The 27,243-nt window shown below is 38.6% G+C and overlaps 2 protein-coding genes across 6 annotated transcripts in view; one reads left to right on the top strand and one right to left on the bottom strand.

The window, feature by feature from the left end:
* Nucleotides 1–93: 93 nt before the first annotated feature.
* Nucleotides 94–18,848, top strand: HPS3 (HPS3 biogenesis of lysosomal organelles complex 2 subunit 1). Of its 3 annotated transcripts, XM_065748261.1 has the most exons (18): nucleotides 94–339; nucleotides 720–1,214; nucleotides 2,637–2,823; nucleotides 3,717–3,802; nucleotides 4,904–5,096; nucleotides 5,297–5,378; nucleotides 7,010–7,164; nucleotides 8,496–8,604; nucleotides 8,788–8,969; nucleotides 9,291–9,468; nucleotides 10,041–10,271; nucleotides 11,901–12,086; nucleotides 13,030–13,218; nucleotides 14,091–14,198; nucleotides 15,139–15,345; nucleotides 16,553–16,643; nucleotides 17,848–18,268; nucleotides 18,648–18,848. In XM_065748261.1, exons 1-17 carry the CDS (start codon nucleotides 117–119, stop codon nucleotides 17,982–17,984), a joined length of 3,039 nt encoding a protein of 1,012 aa, XP_065604333.1. In that variant the 5' UTR covers nucleotides 94–116; the 3' UTR covers nucleotides 17,985–18,268; nucleotides 18,648–18,848. The 3 variants fall into 3 exon arrangements, with proteins under 3 accessions (XP_065604333.1, XP_065604334.1, XP_065604335.1); XM_065748262.1 differs by lacking the exons at nucleotides 13,030–13,218; nucleotides 18,648–18,848 and having other exon boundaries at nucleotides 17,848–17,984; XM_065748263.1 differs by lacking the exons at nucleotides 5,297–5,378; nucleotides 7,010–7,164; nucleotides 18,648–18,848 and having other exon boundaries at nucleotides 17,848–17,984.
* The window catches only part of CP (ceruloplasmin), a 23,288-nt gene continuing 13,978 nt past the window's right edge, over nucleotides 17,934–27,243 (bottom strand). For 2 of the 3 annotated variants that reach the window (XM_065748259.1, XM_065748258.1), the window contains 8 exons: nucleotides 26,213–26,420; nucleotides 24,483–24,622; nucleotides 23,921–24,049; nucleotides 22,624–22,730; nucleotides 22,140–22,356; nucleotides 21,367–21,506; nucleotides 21,008–21,170; nucleotides 19,126–20,089 (listed from right to left, as the gene is read on the bottom strand). In XM_065748259.1, coding sequence (XP_065604331.1) covers nucleotides 20,019–20,089; nucleotides 21,008–21,170; nucleotides 21,367–21,506; nucleotides 22,140–22,356; nucleotides 22,624–22,730; nucleotides 23,921–24,049; nucleotides 24,483–24,622; nucleotides 26,213–26,420 — 1,175 coding nt within the window. In that variant the 3' untranslated portion in view covers nucleotides 19,126–20,018. Of the gene's footprint in view, nucleotides 18,015–19,125; nucleotides 20,090–21,007; nucleotides 21,171–21,366; nucleotides 21,507–22,139; nucleotides 22,357–22,623; nucleotides 22,731–23,920; nucleotides 24,050–24,482; nucleotides 24,623–26,212; nucleotides 26,421–27,243 lie in introns of those variants that run through there. The other variant, XR_010622918.1, reaches the window with a different exon arrangement.

Below are 27,243 nucleotides of genomic sequence, written 5' to 3'. Positions count from 1 at the left end.
CTCCGCCCCTCCGAGGAGCGCCGCCCTCTGCGAGACCGAGACTGAGACCGGGACCGCCCCGCGGAGCGCAGCGCCGCCGCGGGGAACCTCTGAGTGCTGCCGGTGTGTGGGGGGCCATGGTGCGGCTTTACAACTTACACCCTTTTGGATCGCAGAGAGTTGTGCCCTGCAAGCAGGAGCCAGCGCAGTTCTGCTGCGGCCATGACGTGCTGTTCGTGGCAAGTGCGGCGGCCAGCTGCGGGGTGGAGGTGTTTGCCGTGCGCCGCGAGGGCCGCTGCGAGGCCCTGGGCTCTTTCGCCACCCTGGGCTCTGTGCTGCGCATGGCACACAGCCGCGCAGGTCAGTGCCGACTGGCGCCGGGCGCGGGGGGGCGGGTCGGGCGCGGCGCCGAGGTTCCGCGGGGTGGGCGCGAGTGGCCCGGAGCTGCTGCCCGGCCGGGCCATATTGGAGCGGGCGGGCGCCGCGGGAGAAAATACCTTCGTGCGAGCGCTGCTGTTTGAAGTGGGCTCACGTAATTGTTGTCTAGGCTCTAGAGCCGTATGTTTGCAATCGAGATCTCGTTAAAGAAAGCCTGGTAAAAGCTGTTTCCTGGAACGTTATGTGAGAGCCGAGAATGTAAGATGCCTTTGGTAATCTATTTTATTGGGTTAGCGTTTGAACAGCTTAGAGGCTGTCACCTGTTCTTTAATGACCTATCAGTACTGCTGTTTTATTTTAAGGAGACTATTTGGTGACGATTGAAGAGAAAAGCAAAGCAACTTTTCTAAGAGCGTATGTGAACTGGAGATGCATGTCTGCAGGGAGTTCTCGTGTTTGTGTCCGGATGGTGGGTCACAAGATGGAAGAGTCATACACTGAAACCTTAAAAGAACAAATGTCGATTGTGGAAATGGCACTTTCAGATCCTCCGCTGTGTATTTCATGTTGCCCTATAAATGGAGATCTTCTTGTGGGCTGCAAGAATAAGCTAGTCATGTTCTGTTTGAAATACTTGGTTATAAACCAGAATTTAACAGTATTAGACTTTGAACGCTCCTTAATTTTACACATTGATAACTTCATTCCTGCTGAAGTTGCATTTTGTGCTGGACACATAGCAATAACAACAGAGTTGGATGTTCTAATCCTGAAACTGGACCTGGTCCAACGAGATGCAGACAGGGGAGCACAATGCACACATCAAATTAGTACAACAGAAAAACCAGTGGGTGGAGGTAAGTACAGATACTTCACTTTTTCAGTTTCTGAGAACATGACTGTTGCCCTTCAGAAAATGTTTCCATGTTGTTTTCGAACTGTCAGTTGAATATACCTGAAGGACCTTGCTACCTGTAGCTTGGAGCTAACACTTATTTACGCTGTGCTAAGGACACTGTCAGGGTATTGAAAAACTCTCCATCTTTTCTAAGTAACTGTATATTCTAAGAGACCAGTGGGAGGCCACATGAAAGAATCATCTCACAAACCTCAAAGTAGATCATACTTAGTGGCTTTTTAAGAATACCCTTATGACACATGCATTTTTCTGATTGTTAGCAGGCTCAGAACCTCGATAGATGTGCTTTCAACAAATTTCCTTTTTCAGTCCTTTATCTTATTCAGGGGCTTGCCTAAGGTTCTTAGGAGGCTGGGAACTAGGCTTACTCATCAGGTTAATTCCCACACATCGCAAACAATCAGTATGTAATCAGTTCCCAACTGAAAATCTGATGAACACTAGCCAGCTTTTAGAAAACCTTTCATTTATAATTGAGGAAACTTAGAAAAATATGTGCTTTTTGAAATGCAAACTATACCTTAAAATACTCCTGAAAACCTTTACAACCAAATGACAACATTTTTAATTTGCTGTTTATCTGTTAATAGCATAGAGTTGCTTGGATTTGCCTCATACTGAACAACCTGTCTGTTCGTAGAATCACAAAATGGTTGGGATGAAAGGGACCTCAGTGTCCATCCAGTTCCAACCCCTGCCATGGGCAGGGGCGCTTCTCATAGACCAGGTGTCCAAAGCCTGGCTCTGAGCACCCCCGGGAATAGGATACCTACAGCTGCTCTGGGCAGCAGTGCCACACCCTTGCTGCTTTCTGAGTGAAGAATTCCTTATATCTGAAGTAAATCTACTCTATCTTGGTCTAAAGGTATTACCCCATGTCATGTCTCTCTTCATCGTTTTCATAAGCCCTATTTCAGTATTGGAAGGCCACTGCAGGTTTTTCCCTGGGTCTTTTCTAGCATCCCCAGCTCTCAGCCTGTCCCTGCAGTGGAGGTGCTGCAGCCTCTGGGCATCCTTGTGGCTGCCTCTGTACCCGCTCCCACAGGTCTATGTCCTTGTGCTGGGGCCCAGAGCTCAGCGTAGCTCTGCAGAGGACTGGAGGGTCTCACGAGGGCAGAGCAGAGGGTTGAGAAATAACCTCCTGTGCCCTGCTGCCTTCACTTCTGATGCAGCCCAGGATATGGTTTGTGCAGAATCGATTGTTCTTGTTTTCTAGCGTAGGCCTTCTCAAAATGTCATGGTTTGAGGAAGCCAATGCTAATTACGTTCCTGTAGTTTGAGTTTTAAGTTGATATCGTGTCAGTATTTTCTTATTACTAAATGGAATTGTTTGGACGCTTAATACATTTCCATTGTTTAGGTATAAAAGATGAAGCCAGTGCAACACATAACTTGCAGCTTGAATTAGATGAGTTTGTCATATGTCAGAAGCCAGTGGAACTGCTTGGAGAAGAAAGTAAGCTTTGTAAGATACCTGTCACACTCGAGTCCACAGAGTTAGCTGCAGAAGACAAAAAGCACTTCCAAGTGCGGTATCTCCTTTTCAGGTATTACGAATGCTTTTTCCCCTTTTAGGGTTAACTGCAGTTAATAATTCCAAGAAATCAAAACGAGGTCATGTCTTGCTGAAGGAAAAACCCTGGTATTCTGGCTTCTGGGATTTTTGTATGCTGTGTATTTTTTGGTTGCTGTTTTTTTGTCTGCAGAGGAAATACTGTGATGCAAGTGAAGACCCTTACATGGCCTTGCAAATCCTGAGCTTTATTTAATTTAGGGAATGTGGCTAATTAGTACTATTAAATGCAATTTAACTTTGATTGTTTTGCAGTACTGGTTACTTAAGTACTTCTTAAAATGAATGAATGAATAAAGAAAGAAATAAGAGAAAGAAAGTTCTCTCCTTGTGCAACTGAGAATGGGGAGTTTTCCATGTATCTAGAGCAATAAAAAACAATGCCTGTTTTGTTAGTAATCAGATCCTTTAAACTTTTGTCTAAAACTGACTAAACATTGGTATCAGAGCCCATCTGGGAATTCCAAAGCAAAGCAAGGGAAGGGCTGAGATGCAATAGGAAAGAAAAGTAGGGCTGTAGACGACACCACATTGAACTGTGTTCAGCTGAAAAAGAGGAGTGTAGGGGGAAAGTGAAATCGTGCTTCAGATCCGTTGCAGTGTATCTTCAGAATTAGATCTCACCGTTAGACATGTAACTTGTGGAGGAGTAAAGGAAGGATTTTTGGTTGCAAAATCTTGAAGTAGTTGCTTCTAGCTGTGCTGTGTGTTTCTTGGCCTTGCTAAGCTGACCGTTTTAGCAGTAGGAATGAAGGGGAATTGAGTATAAAAACATCAACTCTGGATATTATGGCTGTTGCTGTTTACTTGCCCAGAGTAGATGATGGCTTCTTACTGACGTCCCATGTTTTTTTTTTTTTTTTCCAGGCGTTTTACACCAGACCAGTCCCCTTTTGGCTTTTGTGAAGAGACAAAATTGCACTCTGTTCAGCTCCTCCCTGTGTACCAGACAGGTAGGTACACGTGCATGGGTGCAGTATGGGCTAAAATACCAGTTGCCAGCACCAAAAGAGGAAGTCTATTCAAAGACGACTCTTAGTGATTCTCGGTGACTTATTTTATATCAAAGAACAGACACTTTTTACATTGCATGAATAAAGTTATCCTCAGTGTTACTAAATGATACTAGGCTGCCTCTCAGAGTCAGTAGTGGACATCAGAGAAGTAAACCTTAATATTAAGATACAGGTTATCTATATTTCAGGCTTTAAAATAGAAGGGAATTAAAACCAGTTCTCGAGGTTCACTACTGCTCACTTAATCAAGTCTCAATGTAAGCATGGGAAAATCCTTCATGTTAGATCATCTTTCTTGCTTACCTAATTTCTAGCTTTCTTTTCTGGTTTTCTGGTAGCAAAGCCTTACTTGAGCTGCAGCTGACTAAAGTGAAAATGCTACTTGCCATTCAACTCCAACTAACTTTTCCCTTGTGGTTTACTGTCTTAAACAAGAAGGTCTGTAGAATCTGAACACAGGCTTTGCCTGCCCTGGAATGATCTTCCATTCATGGGCGTTTAGTTCTAATGACTCTGCCTGAAACTGTGGAATCATAGAATTGCTTGATTGGAAGGGACCCTTAAAGATCATCTGGTCTGACTCCCCTGACATGAATGGAGATGCCCACAGGTTGATCAGGTGCTCAGAGCCCTGTCCAGCCTTACTGTGATGTCTGCAAGGTCAGGGCACCTCTGTGGGCAGCCTGTGTCAGTGCCTCACCACTCTTACTGTAAAATACTTCTTCCTTATATCCAATCTAGATCTCCCCTCTTTTGGTGTGAATCCATTTTCCCAATTCCTGTGTGCTGTTGTAATGTGGAAATTCTTCACTTGTTCGTACATCCACAGATTTGTTAGAAATTACTTCACATGAACTAACAAATCGATTGCGTTAGCTGCTGGTACACTGCTGTTCACATTCTTTTCAATAGCTACTAGCAAAATGAGTGTGGAACTTGGATGGGTCTGAAAGTATTGTTTAGGCATCAGATCACAAAGGAATGGCATGGTTTTGATTTATGAAGTATATGAGATGCCTTTCTTATTGTTACATCTAGGGAGTTTTATGACAGCAAACGAGGAAACAGAGAATGATGGAAAACTACTGAATCTCTTCTGCTTTTTTTCTTTGCCTCACGTTGGATATCTCTACTCTGTTGGGAAGGTAGTAGAACTGATTTCTACTTACCAGTACTCAGAGAAGTCAGAGCAGGCAGTTCTCACTCCACAGTTCCTTCATGTCATCACAAGGTAACTTCACTTTTTTTTTTTTTTTCCCCTCTTTGACTCACTTACGAGTCCTTTGCAGCCTCTTGGGTCATTCTGGGTAGATTAAAGTTTCTGTGCAGAATACCTTTCTGTCTAGGTCACAGACCTAATTCTCTCCAGTTTTTGCTCCTGGATTAATTCATCTTTTTTTTCTTCACTGATGTTTTCTTCTTTCCTTCTAGTGAGAGCCTGCAGTGTTTCACAGTGCGGTGCAGTGCAGCAGCAGCTCGTGATGAAGATCCATACATTGATACAACTGTGAAGGTGCATATCTGATTATTTTTGCTAAAAGAATTGGAGCAGCAATATGATAATTGTTTCATTCTGAAATCCTGTTAGTTTCTACTCACTATGACAAATAACATCCAAAATCAATATTTTACATCAACCTATGGCATATTCTAATTTAATGGTCTGCGCATGTATCACTGAAACAATGTATTATTGCCTTTTAAGATTCTAGGTGATTACAACTTTCGGTATACTTGAAAATATTCTATTGAGGTCATGTACACTTTGAACAAAAATCACACTTTCCTGTATAAATCTGAATGGAAAAAGCAGCAATTTCCCATACTGCAGCTGATGGTGTTTGCAAAATCTGCCTGTCTTGAAACTTCAGCTTTGGTCTTTTCTCTTTTTCTTCTTTTATTTTTTCCCCTTTGTCAGGTGTCTTTGAACTAGCAGTTTTTCTAAGAGGACTGTAAACATTTGAACATGTCTGCCTACCTGATAGATAATACATGTTGTTTTTTGTTGTTGTTTTTTTCTTTTTTGAGATGGCTTTTAATCCCTGGAGTTCTAGATTTTGCTGTAAAATTCTGCTGTACTAGAAAAATTGGAATAAATGTTAATCCCAAGACAGTTGAGAATGAAGAGTATTTTAAGCTGACATTTACGGATTTTATTTGAGCATATGGACAGCAGACATAAAGAAACCACAGAGTAGTTGAAGTATTATGAAATTTTCAAGAGCCAGACATTCTTTGATCTCCTTAGAGTTCAAACAGATGAAAGAATCTGTCCTGTCCCTTCCTCAGTCTCAGGTTTGCATGCATTTCTGAAGATTATATTCAGTCCTTCACAGTTCCTTCAGCAAGGCAACAGGCTGCTCAGGAGGCTGAAGATGGGCCCATAATGGCAGCCTGCAGCCCTTGTGGTTGTCCACGCTGCAGCTTGCCCTCCACGGGCCACAGACCCACTCTGGCAAGAGTCTTCCAGAGGCTGCAGTCTCTTAGGGACATCCCTGTCCTGGTGTGAGTTTCTTCAAAAAGTAGGGTATGTGTAAAACACGATGCTGTCTTGCTTTGCTGTGCTGTGCGTGTTGATTTGTAAATACAATATTTATCTTTAAGGTATAGTATTTCTGGTCAAATTAGGTTGCTTTTTTTTTTAATTTTTAGTCCAGCATAGAAGCTACGGTAATTTTTGGCTGAACGGTGCAAATCCAACGAATCAGGAATAATACTGGCTATGTAATGTAACAATATGCAAGCAAATGAAGTATTTATATGTATAATACATTTTTATAATGTTAGCAGCTGAAATCAGGACTTCTATAACTGTTTCCGACAGTCTGAACATCTTGGCCAAATTCAGACTAGTTTGTATTAACTTTTCCGTGTTAGGTAACCTATACAAGGTTCAGCTATTTGGAGACAGATAAAAATGTGCAACTGCTTCAAAGAATGAAGTGATTTTTTTTGTACCTGTTGTTACAGTGATTTGATGTTTGACTATTTTTATTCTTGCTTAAATGAAACACTCAGATTTAGGAAAGACAGTGAATATTTTTAGTGCCTCATTAGGCAAAGATTGTATCTTTTTTTTTTTTTTTAATTCAAAGACTTGAAGTACGTGCTAACTGAAATTACAGTGCTCACTTTCTTTTATAGGCTTGTCCACCTGTCACATTGGATGTCTGCACATTACGAATGCAGCTTTTTATAGGGCCAAGAGCTATCTGTCATTTCAAAAACCATATAATTCTTCTGACTAAGGCTGATACTGAAAATATTACTGAAAGACGGAAGTCTTCAAGAAGAATGCTGTAAGAATTTGCATCTTCTGGGGAGATGGGATTTATAACATTATGTACAGTGGTGAACTTTCAGATGTTGGAATTGAAGAGAGAATCCTATGTAGAAGGGCTTTTAGAGCGTAATTTCCAAACTAGTAAATGAAAACATAAATCAAGCACCATTTTTTTACTTCTGCTGTATTAAATGACTAGAAGAAACAAAGGTGGCATCACAAATGATTGAAATCACAAGATGAGTTACTTAAGATTGTCAGAAACAACTTTCTTAAGTAATGTTGGAATAGTGTTATGAAGAACATCTGCTGCCGAGAAGAAATACTTATCTTGAGAAACAAAAATATGTAGGAATAGTGAATCTACAGGCTAGCAAATTGTACTGTGGCATAAAATGCACATGTCTTATGTTGGGCTAAAGGATATTTCATAGAAAGTTGTTAACATCATTATAGTAATGACAAAAGAAGGACCAGACTTTAGTTAAAGATACTCTTGTTGTATGGGTGTAGCCAGATGCATTTATGACTAATTCTGTGAGGTCTGCTTTTCCCATTCTTTGAGGGCTGTTCATTGTTCAAAAGAGTTAAGTTCAGAAATGACACTTGCTAAAGGCCATTAACAGGAGTGGGATAGCTGTAGCTGGTTGTAATTATTTGAGCTAGTCTTTCTTAAAGTGTAGAACGAACTTTATTCAGGAGCCAAGGCTAAGGTGATAAAAGAGAACTGGTAATTCAGAATACTGTTGTTTTCTCTTTCTGGAACAGTTTTTAAAAGCCTATAGTTGATATTTGAGAAGGAAACAAAGGAAACACATTTTGCCTTATGCAGAGTGTTTGTTGGACAAGTGCTAGTATACTTAACCACCGAAGAAGAGAGAGAGAACCTAGATCAGATGCTTACTGTTCTGCTTCTTCACTGTTTCTCTGTGGTGGTCTAATGTTAGGCAGTTGAAGACCTAGCCGATGTGCTGCAGTAAAAGCATTCAAGTACTTTCATACACTGTATCTTAGCAGGCACTTGTATTTAGATGCAGGAGCAAGAATGCAGTAAATCTTTACAGAAAGAGTGAGCATCTTAATAAATTTGAAGTATTCAGCTTGTAAGTTTCTGGTGCTCTTTAGTGTTATACTTAGGTTTCGGTTTCTAGCCATTCTGTATGAACATACCTATCTATCCCTAGCCATTAATTATGAATTGAACTCATAATTTAACTGTCAAGTGTTCGCTAGCCTGCAGACTTATCTGTTTATGCACTTAAGTTGTCAGACAATTGATTTATTTTCTTTTGGCTGCATGGCATTTATTTAAACATTGACGACTGAAATCTTTTCCTTTTTTTCTAGTTCCAGAAAGGCTGATAGTGACAAGTCCAGAGCCAATTCTGAGTCTGAGCCTGGTTGGAATTTATATATTATAAACACTGTTTCAACCATCCAGCTTTACAGAGAAATGGTATTTCTACCTCCTGCTTCTGTTGTTGATTGACTAAAAATAAGTACTGTTAATCTCTGGTGCAGTAATGTATTTCTTATGAATAGCCCATAATCCTATTTCAAATGGCTGCTGCCCTCTCTAGAATTGTTCGTGTATATTCTTTATTTTCAGCCCTCTAAGTATATCCTGTGTCTGTTCTAGGTAGATTATAGTAGAACTTATGAAAATGTAAAAACTGAGAGTTGCATCCATCTTCTAAGCGAGGCTCATCTACTAGTCAGAGCAGCCATAATGGACCCTAGTTTCCTTAAATCAGATGAGAAAGAAGAACTTCTGAGAGCTTTCAGAGAAAGTTGTGCCTTCTTAGGAGACTGCTACAGCAGGTACGTTTCAGATGTTAGGGTGGTTATAGATGAGCTCTTGTTTCCAGTAATTTAACCTAAAAATGAAAATCCATCATTCTTTGCTGCTGTACATTGGTATTGTGTGTATATTTCAGATTTTTCCACAGTTTAATCTGGTTCTTTGCCATCTTATCTAATTGTTCTTATTGTCAGTTTGGCAAAGAATACAGTGTTACCTTAAGGACTAGCCATGTGTTTGCAGGTACTGGTATATCTATAACTTTTATGAGTTTTAATTCTTACAAATGTTGTCAGGAGTGTCCCTCTTACTCTTTTTTCCTTCCCATCTGTTGCTTTCAGGTTTGACACAAAGGATTACCACCTCGCTTTGCCATACTACCGCATGTCAGGTTTATCGGTGACAGAAGTTTTAGAGCGACTACTTTCAGGAAGTGATGAAATACAGACATATGAAAGAGGATTTATATTTTATTTAACTCATTCTCTTAATGAAGAGTTAAATGAAGAATTAAGCAAGGTAGAAACAAGTGTTTTCTGTTTTCATCTGTTAATCTAGTTCTGATTTTAAGAACAATGTATCAAATTTTAATCACAATTTCTATTGTGATATACTGCACTGCTTCTTTAGTTTTACAGTTACTCTTTTTCACGAGGTTTTTATTTTCTCATTTTAATGAAACAGCAAAGAACAACTTCAATCCTTTGAACAGCTCTCTTGCAATGTAAGGGTCTGGCTATCATGACGCATGTTGCTAATAGTGGTTCCTACTTGCACATAGAGGTAGTTTCATGCTAGGAAAGTTCTGTCTCAGTTTTTTTTCATTCCACATTTCTGCAACAGTGCAAACTGTTTTTTGAAAATGGACAGATTGTACTGGCTGGTAAAACTGATTCAGAGTGAACGGTTCTCCTAGCTCTTCAGATTTTCACTCCTGGTTCATTTAATTTCACTGATGGGGAGGAAAGGCAGGAGAAGTACTGTGAATTGGTGGCTATGCTGTATTTGCCTGTTTCTAGCTTCTATCTTAATCCATAAGAGTCTGTGTATCTGGAAATGTTAGAACTGTCAAATGTCTTTTATTTTAATAGGAATTGGCAGATAAAGTTATCCAGATATTCTATCTTGCTGACCCTGTGCAGCTGCCTCATATTATCTGCAGCTCCTGCATGAGAAATATATGTCCCCTGACAGCTGTGAAATACCTTCGTAGAGTAGAAGACATTATGCCATCAGTGGTCCTTACACTCACTAAGGCTTTCATGGCTCTGAAAATGGGAGACCTTACGATGTACGAATGTGAGATGAACTCCCATAAGGAGGTAAGGTATACCAAAAGTGTAGATTATTCACCTTTTGTAAATCCCAGGTCAATGGGTTTGGCTTGCAGTTGTTTTTTACAGTAAAACAACCTTTCAGTTGCTGCTCTTACTCCTCATTTGCTGTGTAGGTTCCACTAAACATCGGGAATAACAGTAGGATCCAGGGCTGGTATACAGTGGAACAGTGCTGTCTTTGCAGAGCCTATCAGTAAACAAAATTTTTGAAGTTACTAGTTTTTATAAATGAAATGCAGTGTACTGGAGTGTAACAGGCTCTGCAGAGCCAATGCTCTTCACCGTTATGGCAGAGTTGTACGTTAGCGTTTTTCCACCTCTCCATCTGTAATCAATATGTGCAGTGTGCCCATGGAAACTTACTTTCCATATGCAAACAGCCCTTATAAAATTGCCTTTCATGGTGCATACAAGTTTCTGTACACTGTCTCCCTATACAATTTCTCATCTTCCTGTAAATTAAAGCACTTAATACTTACTAAGTCTAGATCAGAACCTACTTTAATGCTATCGAAATAAGCATTCCACGTTAATGGGGAAAAAAATACTAGTGAGGCAGTCTCTGCCATATATTTTCATGTGTGGATTTAGACTGAGACCAGTTGGTAAACTGCTTCTTAAGATTGATCAGGAGTGTTGAATAGTCAGACGTTATGGAGTTTGTAGTGTAGACTTTTTCTGAGAGTGAGCTAATATCCTGAAACTAGATGTCACACTTAGAAGAAAAAGCTTTGTGGAACTTTGAGTTAGTAGCTTCTGAATTACAAGGTGGGAATTGTGGAATGCTGTTTCAACAGTAATGTGTAGGATCTCACCTGCTTTCCAATGATTTCCTGCAAGGTGACGTGAAATTGCCATGTTACTGACAAGCTAAAAAAATAACCATTTGCAGAATGGTTGAGGTTGGAAAGGACCTCTGGAAATCATCTGGTTCAAATAGTCCAGTTTACCCTTTCTTCTGTTACATGGATGTTATTTAAATGAGAATGAAGAATTTGGTGTTCTGGTTGTGGTGTTTTGTTTGTTTCTAACTTGACCTATTACAGAAATAACTCAACTTTAAAAATCGTTTTATTGTGACACATAAAAAACAATGCTTCCAAAAAGATAAAGGAAAGATAATTTGTGCAAGTAGATGTCTAAAAGTATGAATTTCTTCATAGGTCTTCTTTATATTTCTTATGTAATTCATTTGGTCTGTGCAGACATAATATCCAACTCAAAGCAGCAGTGAAATGGTGAAGCATGTTTTCATCATTGTTTCAAGGGTGTTCAGTGAAGTGTTCCACTGAAATTTCAGCCAGTGAGTTTTTACAACACCATTTGTGTTTATTGGCTGATTTTGTAGTAAAATCTGTTCTACGTGTACAGTAACTCCAGATTTCATCAGAATGTTTCTTCTACTGCAAATGACATAGTGTTCAGAAGTCATTGATCCATCCAGTACACTGTTTGGGCCTGCATTTTTGGAGAACTATTCTTTAAATTGTAGAAAATATTTCTTTCTTTTAACTTCATTTGTCTGTATAAACTTGACTGCCTGAGAAGATACTGACTTTACTGAGTTGAACTATGCATGAATTATTTACTTAACTTACATCTGACTGTTTATAGACAATACTGGCCTGTGGCTTCATTGGACAACCAAAACTCCTGAGAGAGTTTAAAGAAGGAATTGTTATTCCAACTGAATTTGCTGTTCACCTGAAGGTGATGCAACCTGGATTACTGGTGGCTGCCATTGTGGCTTTATATGAGAACAGTAAAATAGAACTGGAAGAAGCAGATACGTTTTTCAAGGTTGGCCTATGATCATTTTTTTCTTCTTTTTTTCACATACTGATATTACGAGTTAGCAAAGTGGGGTTGGTTGCTCCTTCCCACACATTTTAGCGTTTCTTTTGAAAGAGGGAGATCAGGATTGCTATATTCCAGTGCTGAGAGATATCTATGAAATCAGAAATTGGACTCTTTGGAAAGGAGTATGGAGAGAGGAAAAAAAAAAAAAGGTATCAAGCAAAATAAAAAAATCTATTAAGTTACTTGCTTTGATCCTGCCATTTGAATGCATCATCTGATCTCAGAGCTTTTCTGGTCACTGAAGTTTTCTGTGTTTTGGAGTAGACAAAACCTTATTTCTTGTAACAGCATTACACTGTAGATAGGATTAAAACCATGTATGCTTAAATATAGGTATGTCATCGTTCAATGTTTGTTACTGTGAAAGACGTATGCCAAAAATTCTGAGTCATAAAGCTCAAATGAGAAGAAATACAGTTTTTCAAAGTCAGCTGTAAACCAAGTAAAAGTCCTTATCACTTACATACCAGACCTTAAGCCCAGGAGCATCTCCTATCTGGATCCTACTCATACTCAGATGAGCTGCACAGCTTTTCCTTATTCCTGCCTTTGTTTGCATTAAGATTCCTCCTCAGCAGACACCTGCTGTTGTCATATATAAAAGCCTCCGAGTTAGCAGTCAATAAATATTTGCTGACAGTCCTTCGCTAACCGTTCTGGTTGTGAAAGAAATCTGTTAAAATCATTCATTGAACTTTTAACTTTTTCTAGCAGTGTATTATGTAGCACTGTGCTCATGAAAAATATCTTGATTCAAAGAAGGTGCCCTAATCCTGCCTCTAGTGAAAGTTAAAATCTATTCCTTTTATTTCTTCTGTTTTCTGCTATTGATAATTGCCACATTCTGCACTAACTTGTCATTTTTCTAATGTTTTTGTTTTAGATGTTGTGTAATAATGGTGAAGACATAGTTCCTCAACTTTTGATAGATTTCTGGGAAGCTCTTCTTGTAGTGTGCTCGCAGGAAGAAGTAATTCAGGAGCTCTTACTGAGGGTTACTTCTCAGTATGTTTGGAGGATATCAAAGAAGCAACCCCCTGAGACTAAGCCACTGAAAACAACAGAGGATCTGGTAACTCATAAGTTCTATGACTATACTGTCCATCCAGAGTCTATCCAATTACTTAGTATTTGGATTCTGACAATTATTCTCTGTAAGTGGAAATGCTAAGTCACAGCTTGCAGCAGTGAATGAGCACATGGTGGGACGGCAGGGTCAGCCCAGGGGAGCTCAAGTACATGCAATGCAATGTACCTAAGTGGGTACAGGAGCCAGGATCCAACTCTTCTCAGATCTCTTTTAAGGGTTGATAGTGGAGGCAGGGGTATCTCTCTGGAGCTCCCTGCCTACCTGAGGCCTTCCAAGGGTATGCAGCTTTTTTTCCTTTGTTTCTGTGTCCATGGCTGCTGCATTTGGTCTTGTCCTCATTTGCTGCAGCCTAAGACTTTACCACCCTGCTATTATCACTGTACTTTCCATCACATTATAGCTTTACAGGCTCTTAAAAGAAACAATCCTGAAAGTAAATAATGTAGTGTCTGCTTATGGGGCAGGTTTTGTTGCTTTTGGGAAGTCCTGTTCTTTAAGGATGTTTTAAAATACACTCAGCAGGAATGTCACAGCTCTGGGTATTTCAAATCAGGGCTAGAATGAAACTGAGAATTTTTCAGGTGTTTTGTGTCTTTTTTTTTCCCCTTAAAAATTTTAGAAAACTGACTAAATGAGGAAATAGAGAGATGAATAATTATAAGATAATTTGAATGAGAAATCTGAAATACAGAAATAAATAGAAGTTTCAAGCTGATCTGTTTTTCAGTTCTATGAATTAGGAGTAGCTGCTATTTCAGAAGGAAGTTGTCTTTGCTTGCAGGGAGTGGGGTGATTGGCATGGAAATGCCACTAAGATAAACACTTTTATTATGATTTCTGTATTTCATTTGTAGATAAACTCCTGTAATCATTATGGGTTCATTTTCCCATGGATTACTTTCATAATGTCAGCAGGATCTCCACTTGATATAGATTGCCCTGACGATACTTCAAAGCTACAGGTATGAAATGCCTGAACCTTGCTATTTACAGCTTATGTCCATTCTGCAGATGTTTGTGCATGTGCAAACAGCTTTGCTTAGCAGCCTACCCCCATCCTTCCCTGCTGTCAACGGTTTACAGGCAGGTTCGGCCCGGTTCCGTGACGATTGGTGCAGGGGACCCACGGACCCATGCCCCAGGAAAGGGGATGGGGGAAAGGGAAAAGGGAAAAGGGAGATGGGCCTAGAAACAAAACAGTGGCAATGATCTGAGGAGGAAAGCTGATTTACTAAATAGATATTGGAAAGCAAAATAACACAATGTAATACAATATAATTGGAATTAAAGCTAATAAATCAAGTAAAATGAGCAAGAGAGAGTGTCCAATAAACTGAAGGCCTTACGCTAACGCTGAAGGCGGACGGCAGCGAGCACCCACTGCTGAGTGGATCCCAAAGGAAAGAGAGAGTCCCGTGACTGCAGACAGTTTTTATCTTTCCCTCTGAGCATAAACACATAAGAACGCAAAGCATCGCACAGTCCTCTGGGGAATGGAGTTCTTCTTCTCTTCTTAGACAGGTATACCTGGAACTATCGATGATCCACGGAGCTGGAGCATTAACTCTTTAACTCTAAATGCACTACATGATGTTATGGTGTGGAATACCAGTACCAAAAATCATAAAACCGTGACACCTGCCCATTTGAATTTATCCAAATTGAACTGAAAGACCCCTTAAAATCATAGAAGAAAAAAATACTGAAATGACATATCAGTAACAGTAATACTTACTTTTGCTGTTAACTGTGTACTTAGCTTGCTCAGTTTTTATTAATGTGTATTAAAATAAATACTACTTCAAAAGTATTGCAAGTAAGGTTGTTCTAAGGTTATGGTTAGCACTACTTTGCAAAATTTGTATTAAATCCAAGCAATCTTTTTTTGTCATTGTTGTTTAGTCTATTTTATGTGGTCAATCAGTGGATATACCTGCAGCTCTGCCTATCCTGGAGCCTCTGACAGAAGCTGGCAATATTGGCCTCACCATCCGTGTTCTCTGTAGTACCCGTCTTGGCAAGTATGAGGAGTCCATTGAGCAGCTCCTCAGACAGTGCCCTCCTGCAGCCGTGTTATACGTGCAGCATGAACTGAAAGATGACAGTCAGGTGAGCTATTCGAGTTAAAGTTTTTTGCATTTTGGTTTGTTTGTTTTTCCTAGTAAAAATGTTATTGCATACATAGAGTTGGACTCTAGGTGGATCAGATAGCCCAGTTTTCAGACAAAGGAAATTGCTTAGCTTTGAACCACTTGTCTGGCGCATAAATTCCATATCCTAAGCCTTACCAGTTTTAATGGAATATTTCTACCCATTTCTTCTGTGGCTGCCTGTATTCATTCTGGTAATGGAGAGTAGATGGCAGAAAACTTCAGAAAGTCAATTAATTAGTTAATACATTTTTTTTTCTGATTATAAGTGAAAAACTAGCTGGTTTCTCAGTAATCTGTGTTCTAAATTCTTTGATACTCTTGTGTAGCATGTAAAATTTTATTGATAAGATAGGAGAAGATGATCCTTCAAACAATATCACATTTAAGTATGTTCTTCCTGTCTTCTAATGGCATCCTCTGATCTTAACATAAGAGTAGTACCAGTACAGTAGTGAGAAATGTTACATTCTTTGTCTTATTTTCCCTGTAGGTCCCAGACAATTTTAGTTGTGGAAATCATTTATTTGAGTGTTCTGGGAGTACAAGAGTTTAGTTTCATTGTCCATTACAGCTACTTTCTTAATTGTACACAGATAGAAATACTAGTACTTTGCTTATGACCAAATCTGTACTTTATTTTCAAATCTGAAAATGGTTTCTTTGATTGTTTTCATACTAGTTACAGAGTTGAATGTGAGGAGACACAACTAAATCAGAATATATGTGGATTTAAAAAGTTGCTGTGTTGATAGCAGAAGTCTCTTTCCCCCTCTTCATTCTTATTGACTAAATGATAAAAGAAAAATAATGCAGTACTTCAGCTGTTGGAATAAGATCAGGTCAGGACACTGCAGTGTTCTTCTAGTAATATTACTCATCGCTTTGCATGGAGCTGTTTGGAGCAGAAAAAAAATTCCCCTTGCAAATCCTTTTCTCTGTAGAGGCACTACTAGAGGGCGCTGTTCAGATATTTGTCGAATGTGAACAGATGATAATGAAAACAGGATGTGTGTATGCAAAACCACTGCATTTCAAAGCGTTACATAAATCAACCTACCTGTGTCTGTACACATCTCATCTTTGGTGTATTTTTAGCTGCTCTTTCACGCTCTTAACTCCAGTCATTTCTAATTTACATTTTGCTCTGGGTTTTTATGAACTAGACTGTATGGTGGAACAAGCTGCTTCCAGAACTTTGTGAGAGAACCAGACTTACTGGAAGTGACTGTCCTGTTCTTATTTCATCTCTAAAAGGTAAATCAGTGTTGATCGTAGCTCAATTCCAGAAGCTTTTGGTATAGCATCCAACATTCTAAATATTGCTTTAAGGAATGCTTACGTGATGGTTTGGAAAAAAGGGGACTAGTTTCCATTGTTCAAGCATATAGAGCTCAGCAGGTTCTCTCATAGTCAGAGAAGCATTCTGCAACATCAAGTATGTTGCCTTATAAAAATGATGTCATTCATTTTATATTGAAAACAATTGCATTGTGGGAATCATTACTTCTATACTGATCAAGAATAGACACAATTTAAAGAACTTGCTCATTAAAACTAATAGATATGATTGTAGTTTTTTTCTAGGCTAAGTGACTATGGTTGTAAGCAATGACATTTAACAGGTTACTGTTGATAATCCAGTAGGCAGTTAACCTAATCATGAATATACACATATAGACTATAAAAGATACAGTCTGTTACCGATGGTCATATTAAGCAGAATGAAACATGAGTTCATGTGCCAGGGTGGTTGTAGGATTACTGCTCTTTGGTTAGCAGAAATAAAGTGGTGAAACCAACCCTAGCGATTGATGTAGTCTTGCTATATGTTTGTGAGAAGTCAGTAACATTGCACAACTGAGGTGCAAGTACATTGGTTTTGACAGAATAAGACAATTAAGAAAAATATTTGTACAAAAATAAAACAGAAGAGTGTGCTTCCTGAGGTCAAAGAGCAGATTCACTGACTGCACTATGCAGCACAGGTTGCCATGCCATTATTATAAAGTTCTGGCAGATTGTTTTGTTTTGTTTTCATGTGATAACTGCTTCAAGCACTTAAGATCATATTTAACAGTATCATATCAGACGTTGCTTGCAAAACATCTCATTTCACAAATAATGCTGAGTTAGGAAACTAGTAGATATTCCCAGGGCTGCTTTTCTGTTTGCTATGAAGCACGTGAAGCATGAGATTACTATTCTATAAGGATGAGTGCCACATGTAGACCTGATGAGTTGAAGTTTGGTTTTAATCTAAGATGTAATTTCAGTTTACCTCTGAGATTTCCCTTAACCGTATATGGTCCCAAATAGGCATGTCTCAGATTTTATTTCAGTTACAATAATATTTAGATCATTTGTTGACTTAGTTAATAGGGAGATTGTTCAGCTTCTTTTTGTTTCTGTTTACTAACCACAATACCCTAAACAAGATTTTCTCCTCTGCTTTTGGCAGAAACTTTATCAATAGTTGCAACGGAACTGGAACTAAGGGATTTCCTTACTCTTCTACCAGAGGATGGAACTGCAGCATTTTTCCTGCCGTATCTTCTTCACTGTAGCCAGAGGAAACCGTTGATGTGGACACAGTGAAAGTCTACACATTCAGATAACAAGAATGTGCTGGAATAAAAAGGTAAATGAAGAAGAAATACATATGAAGCATTGTGGATCCATCTGCACATAAATCACCTTCTTACTGAGTTAACAACTCATGACAATTATTGAATAGCAACTGTTATTTGAGACAGAGCATTGCTTTTGAAGATCGTAATATTGCACTTCAACAAAGATCATCGAACTAGCAGTCTTCCTACCAAGTAGAACTGAGTAAATGTTGGCTGCTTTAAAAACAGCTCTTCAGCTAGTAGGCAGAGGTAAGTCATGCTCTAAAAAGCCAAAGCAGCTAAAAAAAATAAAAAAGTTAGATCTTAACTGCATGCTAACTAGTTAGGTCACTGGCCTGGCCCAGGGAGGAATTGAAGCTTAGGTATATCTTTAATTGTCTAAGTAAGTGCTTAACACTTCAAAGTAGAACTGGGCTAATTAAGCTGTTTTGCATCATAGACTGTCCCTTGAATTCCAGCTGGAAAAACTGGTTAGCTGTTCTATTATCTTTGAGCTTACTCAAGCAAGTGTTACACTGGAAAGTGCCTTCATTTCGTAATTCCTGGGAAAAGGCCATAAATTAAAGAGACAGAAATGTTCCTAAGTGGGGTTACTTCTTGCTGTTTTTCTTTCTTCTGCCTTGTTCAGCTGGTACTGAGAAGTATTTGAAATATCACTAGGACACAAATCTAGATGAAAACTCTGTTTCTTCCAGGTCTTTTGGTGAGTGTCTCATGTGTCTGTACATGTATGTACTGACATTCATCATTCTTTTGGGCAGAACACGTTCCTGTGTTCCTCCAGCTGGAATTTAGGCATAGTAAACTTTCACAGTGTTTGACCTTCTTATGAATAGTTAATGTTTTTTGGAACTCTGCAATCCCATGAACATCTGAAGGCCTCATTAATAGACACTGGGTCTGTTAAACCGAGTTTCACTGAAGTTGTAACATTACTTAAACCCATAATGATCGTCTACATACCAAATAAAACAAACATCAACAAAACAAAAAAGTAGCTTAAATTTCCTTGTAGCCAAACTCAGTTATTTAATTTAATAGTAGGAAACCTTCTGATTGCAGTAGATGCTTACTGCTTTTCAAAAGAAAAAAATAAAAGCCAAAGATACAAAGAAGAAACTTCCTTTATTCTGCTGGCTATAAAGCTTGGATGCTTTGCCTGCCTGACTGTCCATCATTGCACTTGTTCAATACAGGTGAGGGATCAAATGAGCCAAAGGGAGAGCTGTCTGGTGTAAGGATGGCTGTTCTTGCTGCCTCTGTTTCTGACCAAGAATCAGTCAAGTGCTGCTTCCATCTCTTAAGAAGGGCTTAATTTAGCTATCTGTTTACTACAATACTAGCAGCAAAAGGAGTCCACTGCAGTAGCTATTTAGGGTGGACTGGGGTAGAGCTCTTAGGTCGCTGTACTTTACCTTCACTTTGTCAGGCTTATTTTCACCTACCTCTGTCTTAATTATTTTCACAACATAAAAACATGAACGTCTTCTACAAACATGACAAAAATGATGAGTTATACATTACATCTTTTAAATTCACTATCTTGAAAAACATTACTGGGTAAAACTGTAATTCAAGAACCTATAGATAAAATGATAACAGAATTCCAATTGTCCATGCCATGGTTACAATAATGTTAGTCTAAAACAATTTTTTTTTCTTTCAAACAAACACAGAATTAATTACAAACTGGAAACAAAAGGAATGCTCACAAATCTGGAAAGTACATTTCATTTGTCTGTTCCAGCAGTTAAATAATATGCATTGGCATCACCTAACACATGGCTCTCTTGCAAGTTATGATTTTTGTTTAAGGAAAAGTACAAGCTATTGTACTAATCCAGCTACCTCATTCTGTGGTCTCTTGTAGCTGTGGGCCATCAAATGAAAGCTTCTAAGACACATGCATAGAAGCTAGTATTGTCCAGGAGGCAGTATTTCTCAAGCAATTCTTCACTGAAAGTGAGCCTTGGAGAATCACTGCAGTCAATGGTTTTCTTCATTCTCGTGCATCTGGTATGCCTTTGCACTTGAATTGATCGAATAATCTTGGGAACAAAGACTGTTTGTCTGTAAAGGCAAAAAAATATATTTTTTCAATCCTGTCAAAAGAAAAGTAATGTGTATAGACAGCATAGTCCAAGATTAGAGCAGTGGATTTCAGTACCTTTTAAACATTAAGAGTTTGATGTAAATACAGCTAAAATACACTGAAGGGTATAAAATGCACTGGACTGTAAGCAGCTGATTGTGAAAAAAATCCAGTGTGCTGCCTCTTCAGGTACAAGTATTTTTTCTACATGTACTCTAATTAATTTATTATATGCAGAAATTTGTCACAGAGTATCCACAGTAAATCAGCTCTGTAACAACTAGATAGTGGTTAATAATCTAATCTGCATTTGTTAGTATACCTTTGTGCATTATACAGTTATGTATCTACATATACACAGACATACACATATTGAAATACTGCTCATTCTGTCAATTAACATAATATGTACCTATAACGCTTTGTCTTTTTAGAACATAAAAATTACTTTTAAAGTTGTAACTGTGACTATAACTTTTCAGTACTTTAAATGGTGACTTTAGATTTATTCACCAAATGAGTTTTTTTTGTTTGTTTGTTCTAAATGAAAAGTGAGAAGGAGTCCATTAGTACTTTACTTCTTGGGTACAGAAGTACTCTGTCTCATAAAGAGTTCTTAAGTAAAAAGCTGCTATTTTAATTTCATCAATGGGGAGCTGAAGAAATAGTTAACATCCACTCCTTCAGATTCTTCTTTTTTTCTCAGCAGTAGCATTCAGGCAAGTATGATCAGATCAGAACTTGCAAATATTCTCGCCTCCATATTACTACAAGAAATATTAAGCTGTGAAATATTGTCACATACCTGAACCGAATCTGAGCATGCTGGCATGTCCTTGAGTCCTGTACTGTATCTTTAAGAGTAATGAATGTTATTGGGGTAGATAAGTTCTTACCTTCCTTTGGGAGCACTGTGTAGGTTGCTTCCATGCCTGCATGGATGTGGTCAGTAACGTGACAGTGCAATAGCCATGTTCCAGGGTTCTGTGGAATCATTTCCACTGTTTGAAATGTTCCAGGGAACAAATCAAAGACATCTGCCCGGTAAACTTCTGTTTGCTTCAAGATGAGAAGAAATGATCATGGAGCAGCATGGCATAACTGGCCAGCAGTCACATGAGCTTCTTTTTAGTCATGCTCCCACCAAGTTTTTTAATTGCACCCAAGTGAAAAGACACCTGTATGTAATTTAATCTCACCTTTTATTTGCTCTGCCTCACCTTCTTAACAAAAATGAATGGAAAAGAACTGTTACCTTATAGTCAAAGCTGTGACCATGGAAGTGTGCTGTGTGAATATCTATTTCATTGCCCATTCCCATCAAATACCAGCTTACTTCATCTCCAACATGCATAGTCAGACCATGTAAATTTCCAAATACTTTTCCATTAATGGCTAAAAAGAGGGAAAGAGAGAAAACAAGATTTTGTTTCTTGTTATTCTCTAGGCTTCATGAGAGTTAAAAGGTACAGTTAGGAAAAAGGGACTGCTTTTGAGTGGTGTATAAAAATAATATTAAAAAAGAATTAATGCATTATTACCTTACCAAAAAAAGGACAGTGTATTTTGAAATGGCTGTGATTATGTCTTCCATACTTAACTAGGAAGCAAGAAGTATTTAAAATGGAAGTATGTGCTACTGTGCATTATTACTAATGCTGCAGTTCCTAAAAGTCTGCGCTTCCTGTGGTGCATTGTGAAGGATAAGCTTCACGAGGACACGCTTTCAGAATACACACTGTGTTACCAGCCTATTCAGATTTGTTACCTGCTGACATAAAAATCTCAAATACATTTTCATCTTTCTGTCCTCAAAAATGTGGTACTATTTCTTAGGTTAAAATAATACAAAATTCAGTGACAGGAACAGTAAAATAACATTAAAAACAGTGTGTGAAAATTTTCTGGCTTTCCACCCTATAACTGGAAAATCAGAGAGGATGAAAAAGTCCAGTGTATACAAAGTACTTTCAAACACATGCTTTTATGATGTCCCCAGAGTCACAGTAATAAAATTAGGAAACATACCATGCATTTTGTTACTTTCAAGGAATTCCTCATTTTCTTTGTCAAGAAGGTGAGGGTTGGCAGAATAGGTTTCAATGTTTTCATCCAAATACCATGACTCATTTTCATCAAAAACCATAAAAAGAAGAGCAAAATGCACTTTCTTTTTCATATGGAAGGATGGCAGATAATCTCTATGACACACAACAAGCGTGCCTATTAATCCACTGTAAGTGTCCTGAAATTACAAATAAAAATAATTACAAGTGGTGACTAATGCAAGAAGTGAACTTGAATGGCAGGAGAACCAGGAAACAAGAACACCAGAGAGCATGACTTTCAAATTCTGCCTTGACTTTACTGCATTATTCAATAGACCTTTAAATTTAAAGGCATGGTAACTGGAATGAACCGACAGAGAAAACCGGAGTTTCAAATCTCTCTTCCTTTTGCTGTAAATTTATCTGTGCTGAACAAAACTCTTCAGATTGATGTAGTAGTATACCTTAATGATGTTGACCGTCGAATGGTATGCCCATGCAGTACAGTGTGGATTACCTCTCTCAGAACTAGATTTCGCTGATATTTTCCAGACATACATTTTAGTTTCACCTAAATCAAATAAATATTGATGAAAGTTAGAAGCTTTCTATGTGCTTATCTGCAAGATGCCCTGAAATAAGAGTTATCTCCATTTATAGCTTATACTGGTCTTAATCTTCCTCTTACCAAGAAGTGCTCTGGCTAGTTTTTTCTTGTTATTTCCCTTCTGCAGAACCCTGATACTTCTTGCCAACGTACTACTGTGTGGCTGCACTGTTTAGAATCACAGAATGGCTTGGGTTGGAAGGGACCTCAAGGATCATCAGGCTCCAGCACCCCTGCCACAGGCAACGCCTCCAACTTCCAGATCTGGTACTAGATCAAGTTGTCCAGGGCTCCGTCCAACCTGGTCTTGAACACCTCCAGGTATGGGGCATCCAAAGCCTCTCTGGGCAGCCTGTTCCAGCACCTTACCACTCTCTCTGTGAAGAACTTCCACATGACATCCAATCTAAACCTTCTCTCCTTAAGCTTAAAACCATTCCCCCTTGTCCTATTACTGTATACCCTTGTAAAAAGTTGATTCTCCTCCTTTTTGTAATCTCCTTTTAAATTCTGGAAGGCTGCAATGAGGTCTCCTCATAGCCTTCTCTTCTCCAGGCGGAATGGGCGCAGCTCCCTCAGCCTGTCTTAATAGGGAAGGTGCTGTAACCTTCTGATGACCTCTGTGGTCCTCCTCTGGACCCACTCCAATAGCTTCACATCATTCCTGTGTCAAGGGCCCCAGACCTGGATACAGTACTCCAGATGGGGCCTCAGGAGGGCAGAGTAGACCACCCTGTCCCTGCTGGCCACCTCTCTTCTGATGGAGCCCACAGTACCATTGGCAATGGTATGTATGGTTTATCATATTTAATAAAGATAATTGTACTGTTTGTAAAGATCACAGAATAACTTACAAATTCTAGCTACTATAAGCTACGCTTTCCTTATGTCACCATATCTGCTTGCTTTCATAAAACACGTGGCCAAACAAAAAAACCTACTGGTATGTCAGGGATTAGATACATAGCAATAGTTATGAGAGGCATTCTAATAGTAAAAATAACTCAGACATCATCAGCATCGAAATGTAAGAACCTCAGGTTAAAAACATAGCAAACTAACAAATGCCAGGTCTTTCCTGGTGTCCTAAAAGTAAAGCTTACTAAACCTTACTAGAAGGCTTCATGCAGAAATACATAAGGATGATTTGATACCTGGGTTGGTTATAGCAACAACAGAACTGTCTGTTTTCACTCCATGGGCATGTATAGAATAAGGTCTTGATGCCAGGTTCTTAAAAACTATGTTAATTTTATCTCCAATATTTGACATAATCAGTGGCCCTTAAATTGAAAAGAAAGAGTGAAGCTGATTTTACGAACGATCAGAGCAGAGAAAGAGTTTATTGTGCTGAAATACACAGCAACATTGTGATATTATCATATTTCAACAGAAAACTACATGGGTAACATGCATTCACAATGATGAGCCATCTTAAGCAGCTGAAGTTAGGCAACTAAATAGGGGCCTAAATTTCAGCACCTATGCAAATACTCTATGCATATTTGAAGTCAGCTTGGATGTTGGCACCCAATTTCTTGTCAACTTTACAAATATTGTGGTCAGGCAGCAAACCTAGGTTGCTGGTTCTTTTTGTTCTCCCCGTAAAGTGAGCAATGAAATCTTGTAGAGAAAGTGCTGTAAGAAGCAATTCCATGTATATTTGGGCACTTCGTGAGGCTAGGACTATACTCAGTATTGTTCAAATTGAATTACCTTGGATTTGAAGGTGCTGCTCCTCCTCTGCTCTGCTTTTTGCAGTACTGAATGTCTGATCAGTGTACTCACGATATACGACCTTTTTATATTTTGAGCCAATGAATTTGTCGTCTTTATTTAAAAATGGATTGCCAGGGCTGCAAAACAAACAAACAAACAAACAAACAACAAAAAGCAAACAGACATGAGAATATACTTGACTTTTCTTCATGTGTCTTATACCATCTTTTGCAGCTATTAGATTAGCCATCAAACAAAAACCTAGCTCAGTGGAACAGTAATCTCATGGGCACTATCTTCAACATTAAAACATTCCTGTTAAGCTGGCAAGTCCTGTGAGGCGTGAGAGGAAAAAAACCAAAACAGACAGACTGACTTTATAGTATTTGAGAGAATGCTGAGTGCTTTGACTGGGAGAGAATTCAAATGGCAAGAAACCATCAAACAACTTGTATCGAAAAAAAATAAAGCCCTTAGTGACTTCTACAGTTTTGGAATGTAGCCTAAGTCTTGTAAAGCTTATATGTCTTTCTGAGTTGAAACATGAGGCACTGCTTTTCTGCTGATATCATGGGGGCTGGAGACAGGAAATAAATAAAAATAAATAAAAATAAAACAAGCCTGTTAACAGCATAGTCCACATTACTTATGTTTAGGACTCTGAGGGAATTTGCTGTGGCATACAGGGCAAGGAAATCTGCTATCAGGTGAAAAAAAAAGTATATAAAACATGAAAATATGACAAAATTAATAAGTATAGGCAGTTAGGCAGTTACTATCTACTTCTCAAATTAAGCTATATAAATAGAAGAGGCACACACAAATTCATCATTTCAGTATTTATCCTCTTCTGATAATTCGCTTGAATTATATGATGCCATCAGTTCACTCAGTCACATTCAAATACTGGGAATAAAACAAGGTGATTAGCTTCACAATGAATGGATTGAAGCATGAACTTAACGTTTTGTGTAAACTAAATAAATGGTAGGAGTAAGAAGGAACTTTACTCACACTTCACGTAGACAAGACAGATAAACGTTAAATTTGTAAGTAATCAAATAATCAGGACAGTGTAGTCCTATCTACAACTAGTTGAACATTTTAAGCAGTCCACATCAAGGACAGTACCAAAAGCAGTAAATAACAAATGCACATGCAATACCCAGGATCCATTAAAATCTGCAGTTGGAACACATTAGATTTGTACTAGACCATTCCATCAGCAACGGCCCAGGCAGTTCTTGAGCAGCTGCTGCCCCTACCCTGACCAACTCCCGTCAGTTGTACAGTTTTTTCACATGATGTCATATGGTATGGGATGTTTCTTTGGCTCGTTCAGGCCAGATGTCCTGATTCAACGTGTCCCCTCCCAGTTCCTTGTGTCTCCCCAGCTATGTCACTGGCAGGACATGAGAGGCTGAAAACCTGAACTATCCTTGGCTCTGTACAGCACTGCTCAGCAACAACTAAAATATCATTGTTGATTTTTGTTCAAAATCCAAAATACATCATACCAGACACTATAAAGAAAATTACCCCAACTAAAACTAGGACATGTGGCAACATTACCAGAGAAGGACTATAATTTCAAGTGAGCTCTAAAAATTTATATGCGAAGAAAATGTGTGTAGAAATGCCAGGATTGCAAGGAAGAAATGGTTCAAAGGAGAACTTGCTCCTTCACATTCTCTGCATTTTTCCCCCTTGTATACATTCCAAGGTACCTTTCCTTGTGATATTGATGCCGCTCAAATTCCCATGTCCTGTTAGGGGAATAGTCCCATTCAACTTCCACTGCAGCAATATAGTGTGTCTTCTCATGCAAATACAAGGATGGATCCACATTCAACCAATGGCACTGTTTCACTTCGTATTTCTGTTTCATGCCTCCTCTGTAGTGATCCGTTGTCAGGCATGATACTTCAAAAATTCCTAGAGGTTGTACAGGAAACAAACACTTCAAGACAAAAATCTCTTTTTATTGCTCTTGAAATTATATTATCTCTTTTGATCTAGAGTTTAGAGACTGAGACACAAGCTGTTGTTTGTATAAGATTGAAATTCTTTGTGTAATGTGGCTACTTGCGGAATACAATTCAGCACAAATGTAGAAACTAGGGAAATCAAAGCTTTAGCATTAACAGCTTGCTCACTATGAACATGTTTGCTACTCTTCACACATAGCTGTACACAGTTTTAGAATCCCCAAGGATCAAAATCTCCGCTATTTACAATTTCTATTTAAGCATAACATGCTCAAAGGTAAACAATTTCTAAACAAGAAATAGTATATTTCAAGCACTGAAGCCTTCAGACATCTTGTTTTTTAATCCTGCTGAACCAGAAAGGAAGAAAGAAAGAAAGAAAAAAAAAGTCTACATTTTTACTCCTTTTAGGCATTTTGTTCAAAATTAAAAATATCATAAAATAACAGCTCCACACCACTTCTTTCAAAACTTATTTCAGTGTACTCATGATCAAACCTGTCTTATTAGCTGCTGCCTCTTAATATGTAAGGAAAAAAAAAAACAAAGTTGAAATAAAAGCCTGCTCTTATTTGCTTTATGGGTACCATTCTGCAGCCTTTGGCACACGAAGAAGACATGACACACTACTCCCAAAATATGGTGAGGTTCAGTAGGAAAGCAGGATCCTGCCTATTTGGAGGCAGAGCTACACAAGAACATTAAAAGGCTTAAGCTAAAGAACATATTCCCTGAAAGGTCTATTTTTGTCAACAGAGTGTTTGCATCCT

The sequence above is a fragment of the Cyrtonyx montezumae genome, unplaced genomic scaffold (assembly GCF_038088225.1).
Source record: "Cyrtonyx montezumae isolate F1298 unplaced genomic scaffold, pur_monq_1.0 scaffold_5, whole genome shotgun sequence".
NCBI lineage: Eukaryota > Metazoa > Chordata > Aves > Galliformes > Odontophoridae > Cyrtonyx > Cyrtonyx montezumae.
This window is presented reverse-complemented; position numbering and strand designations above follow the sequence as displayed.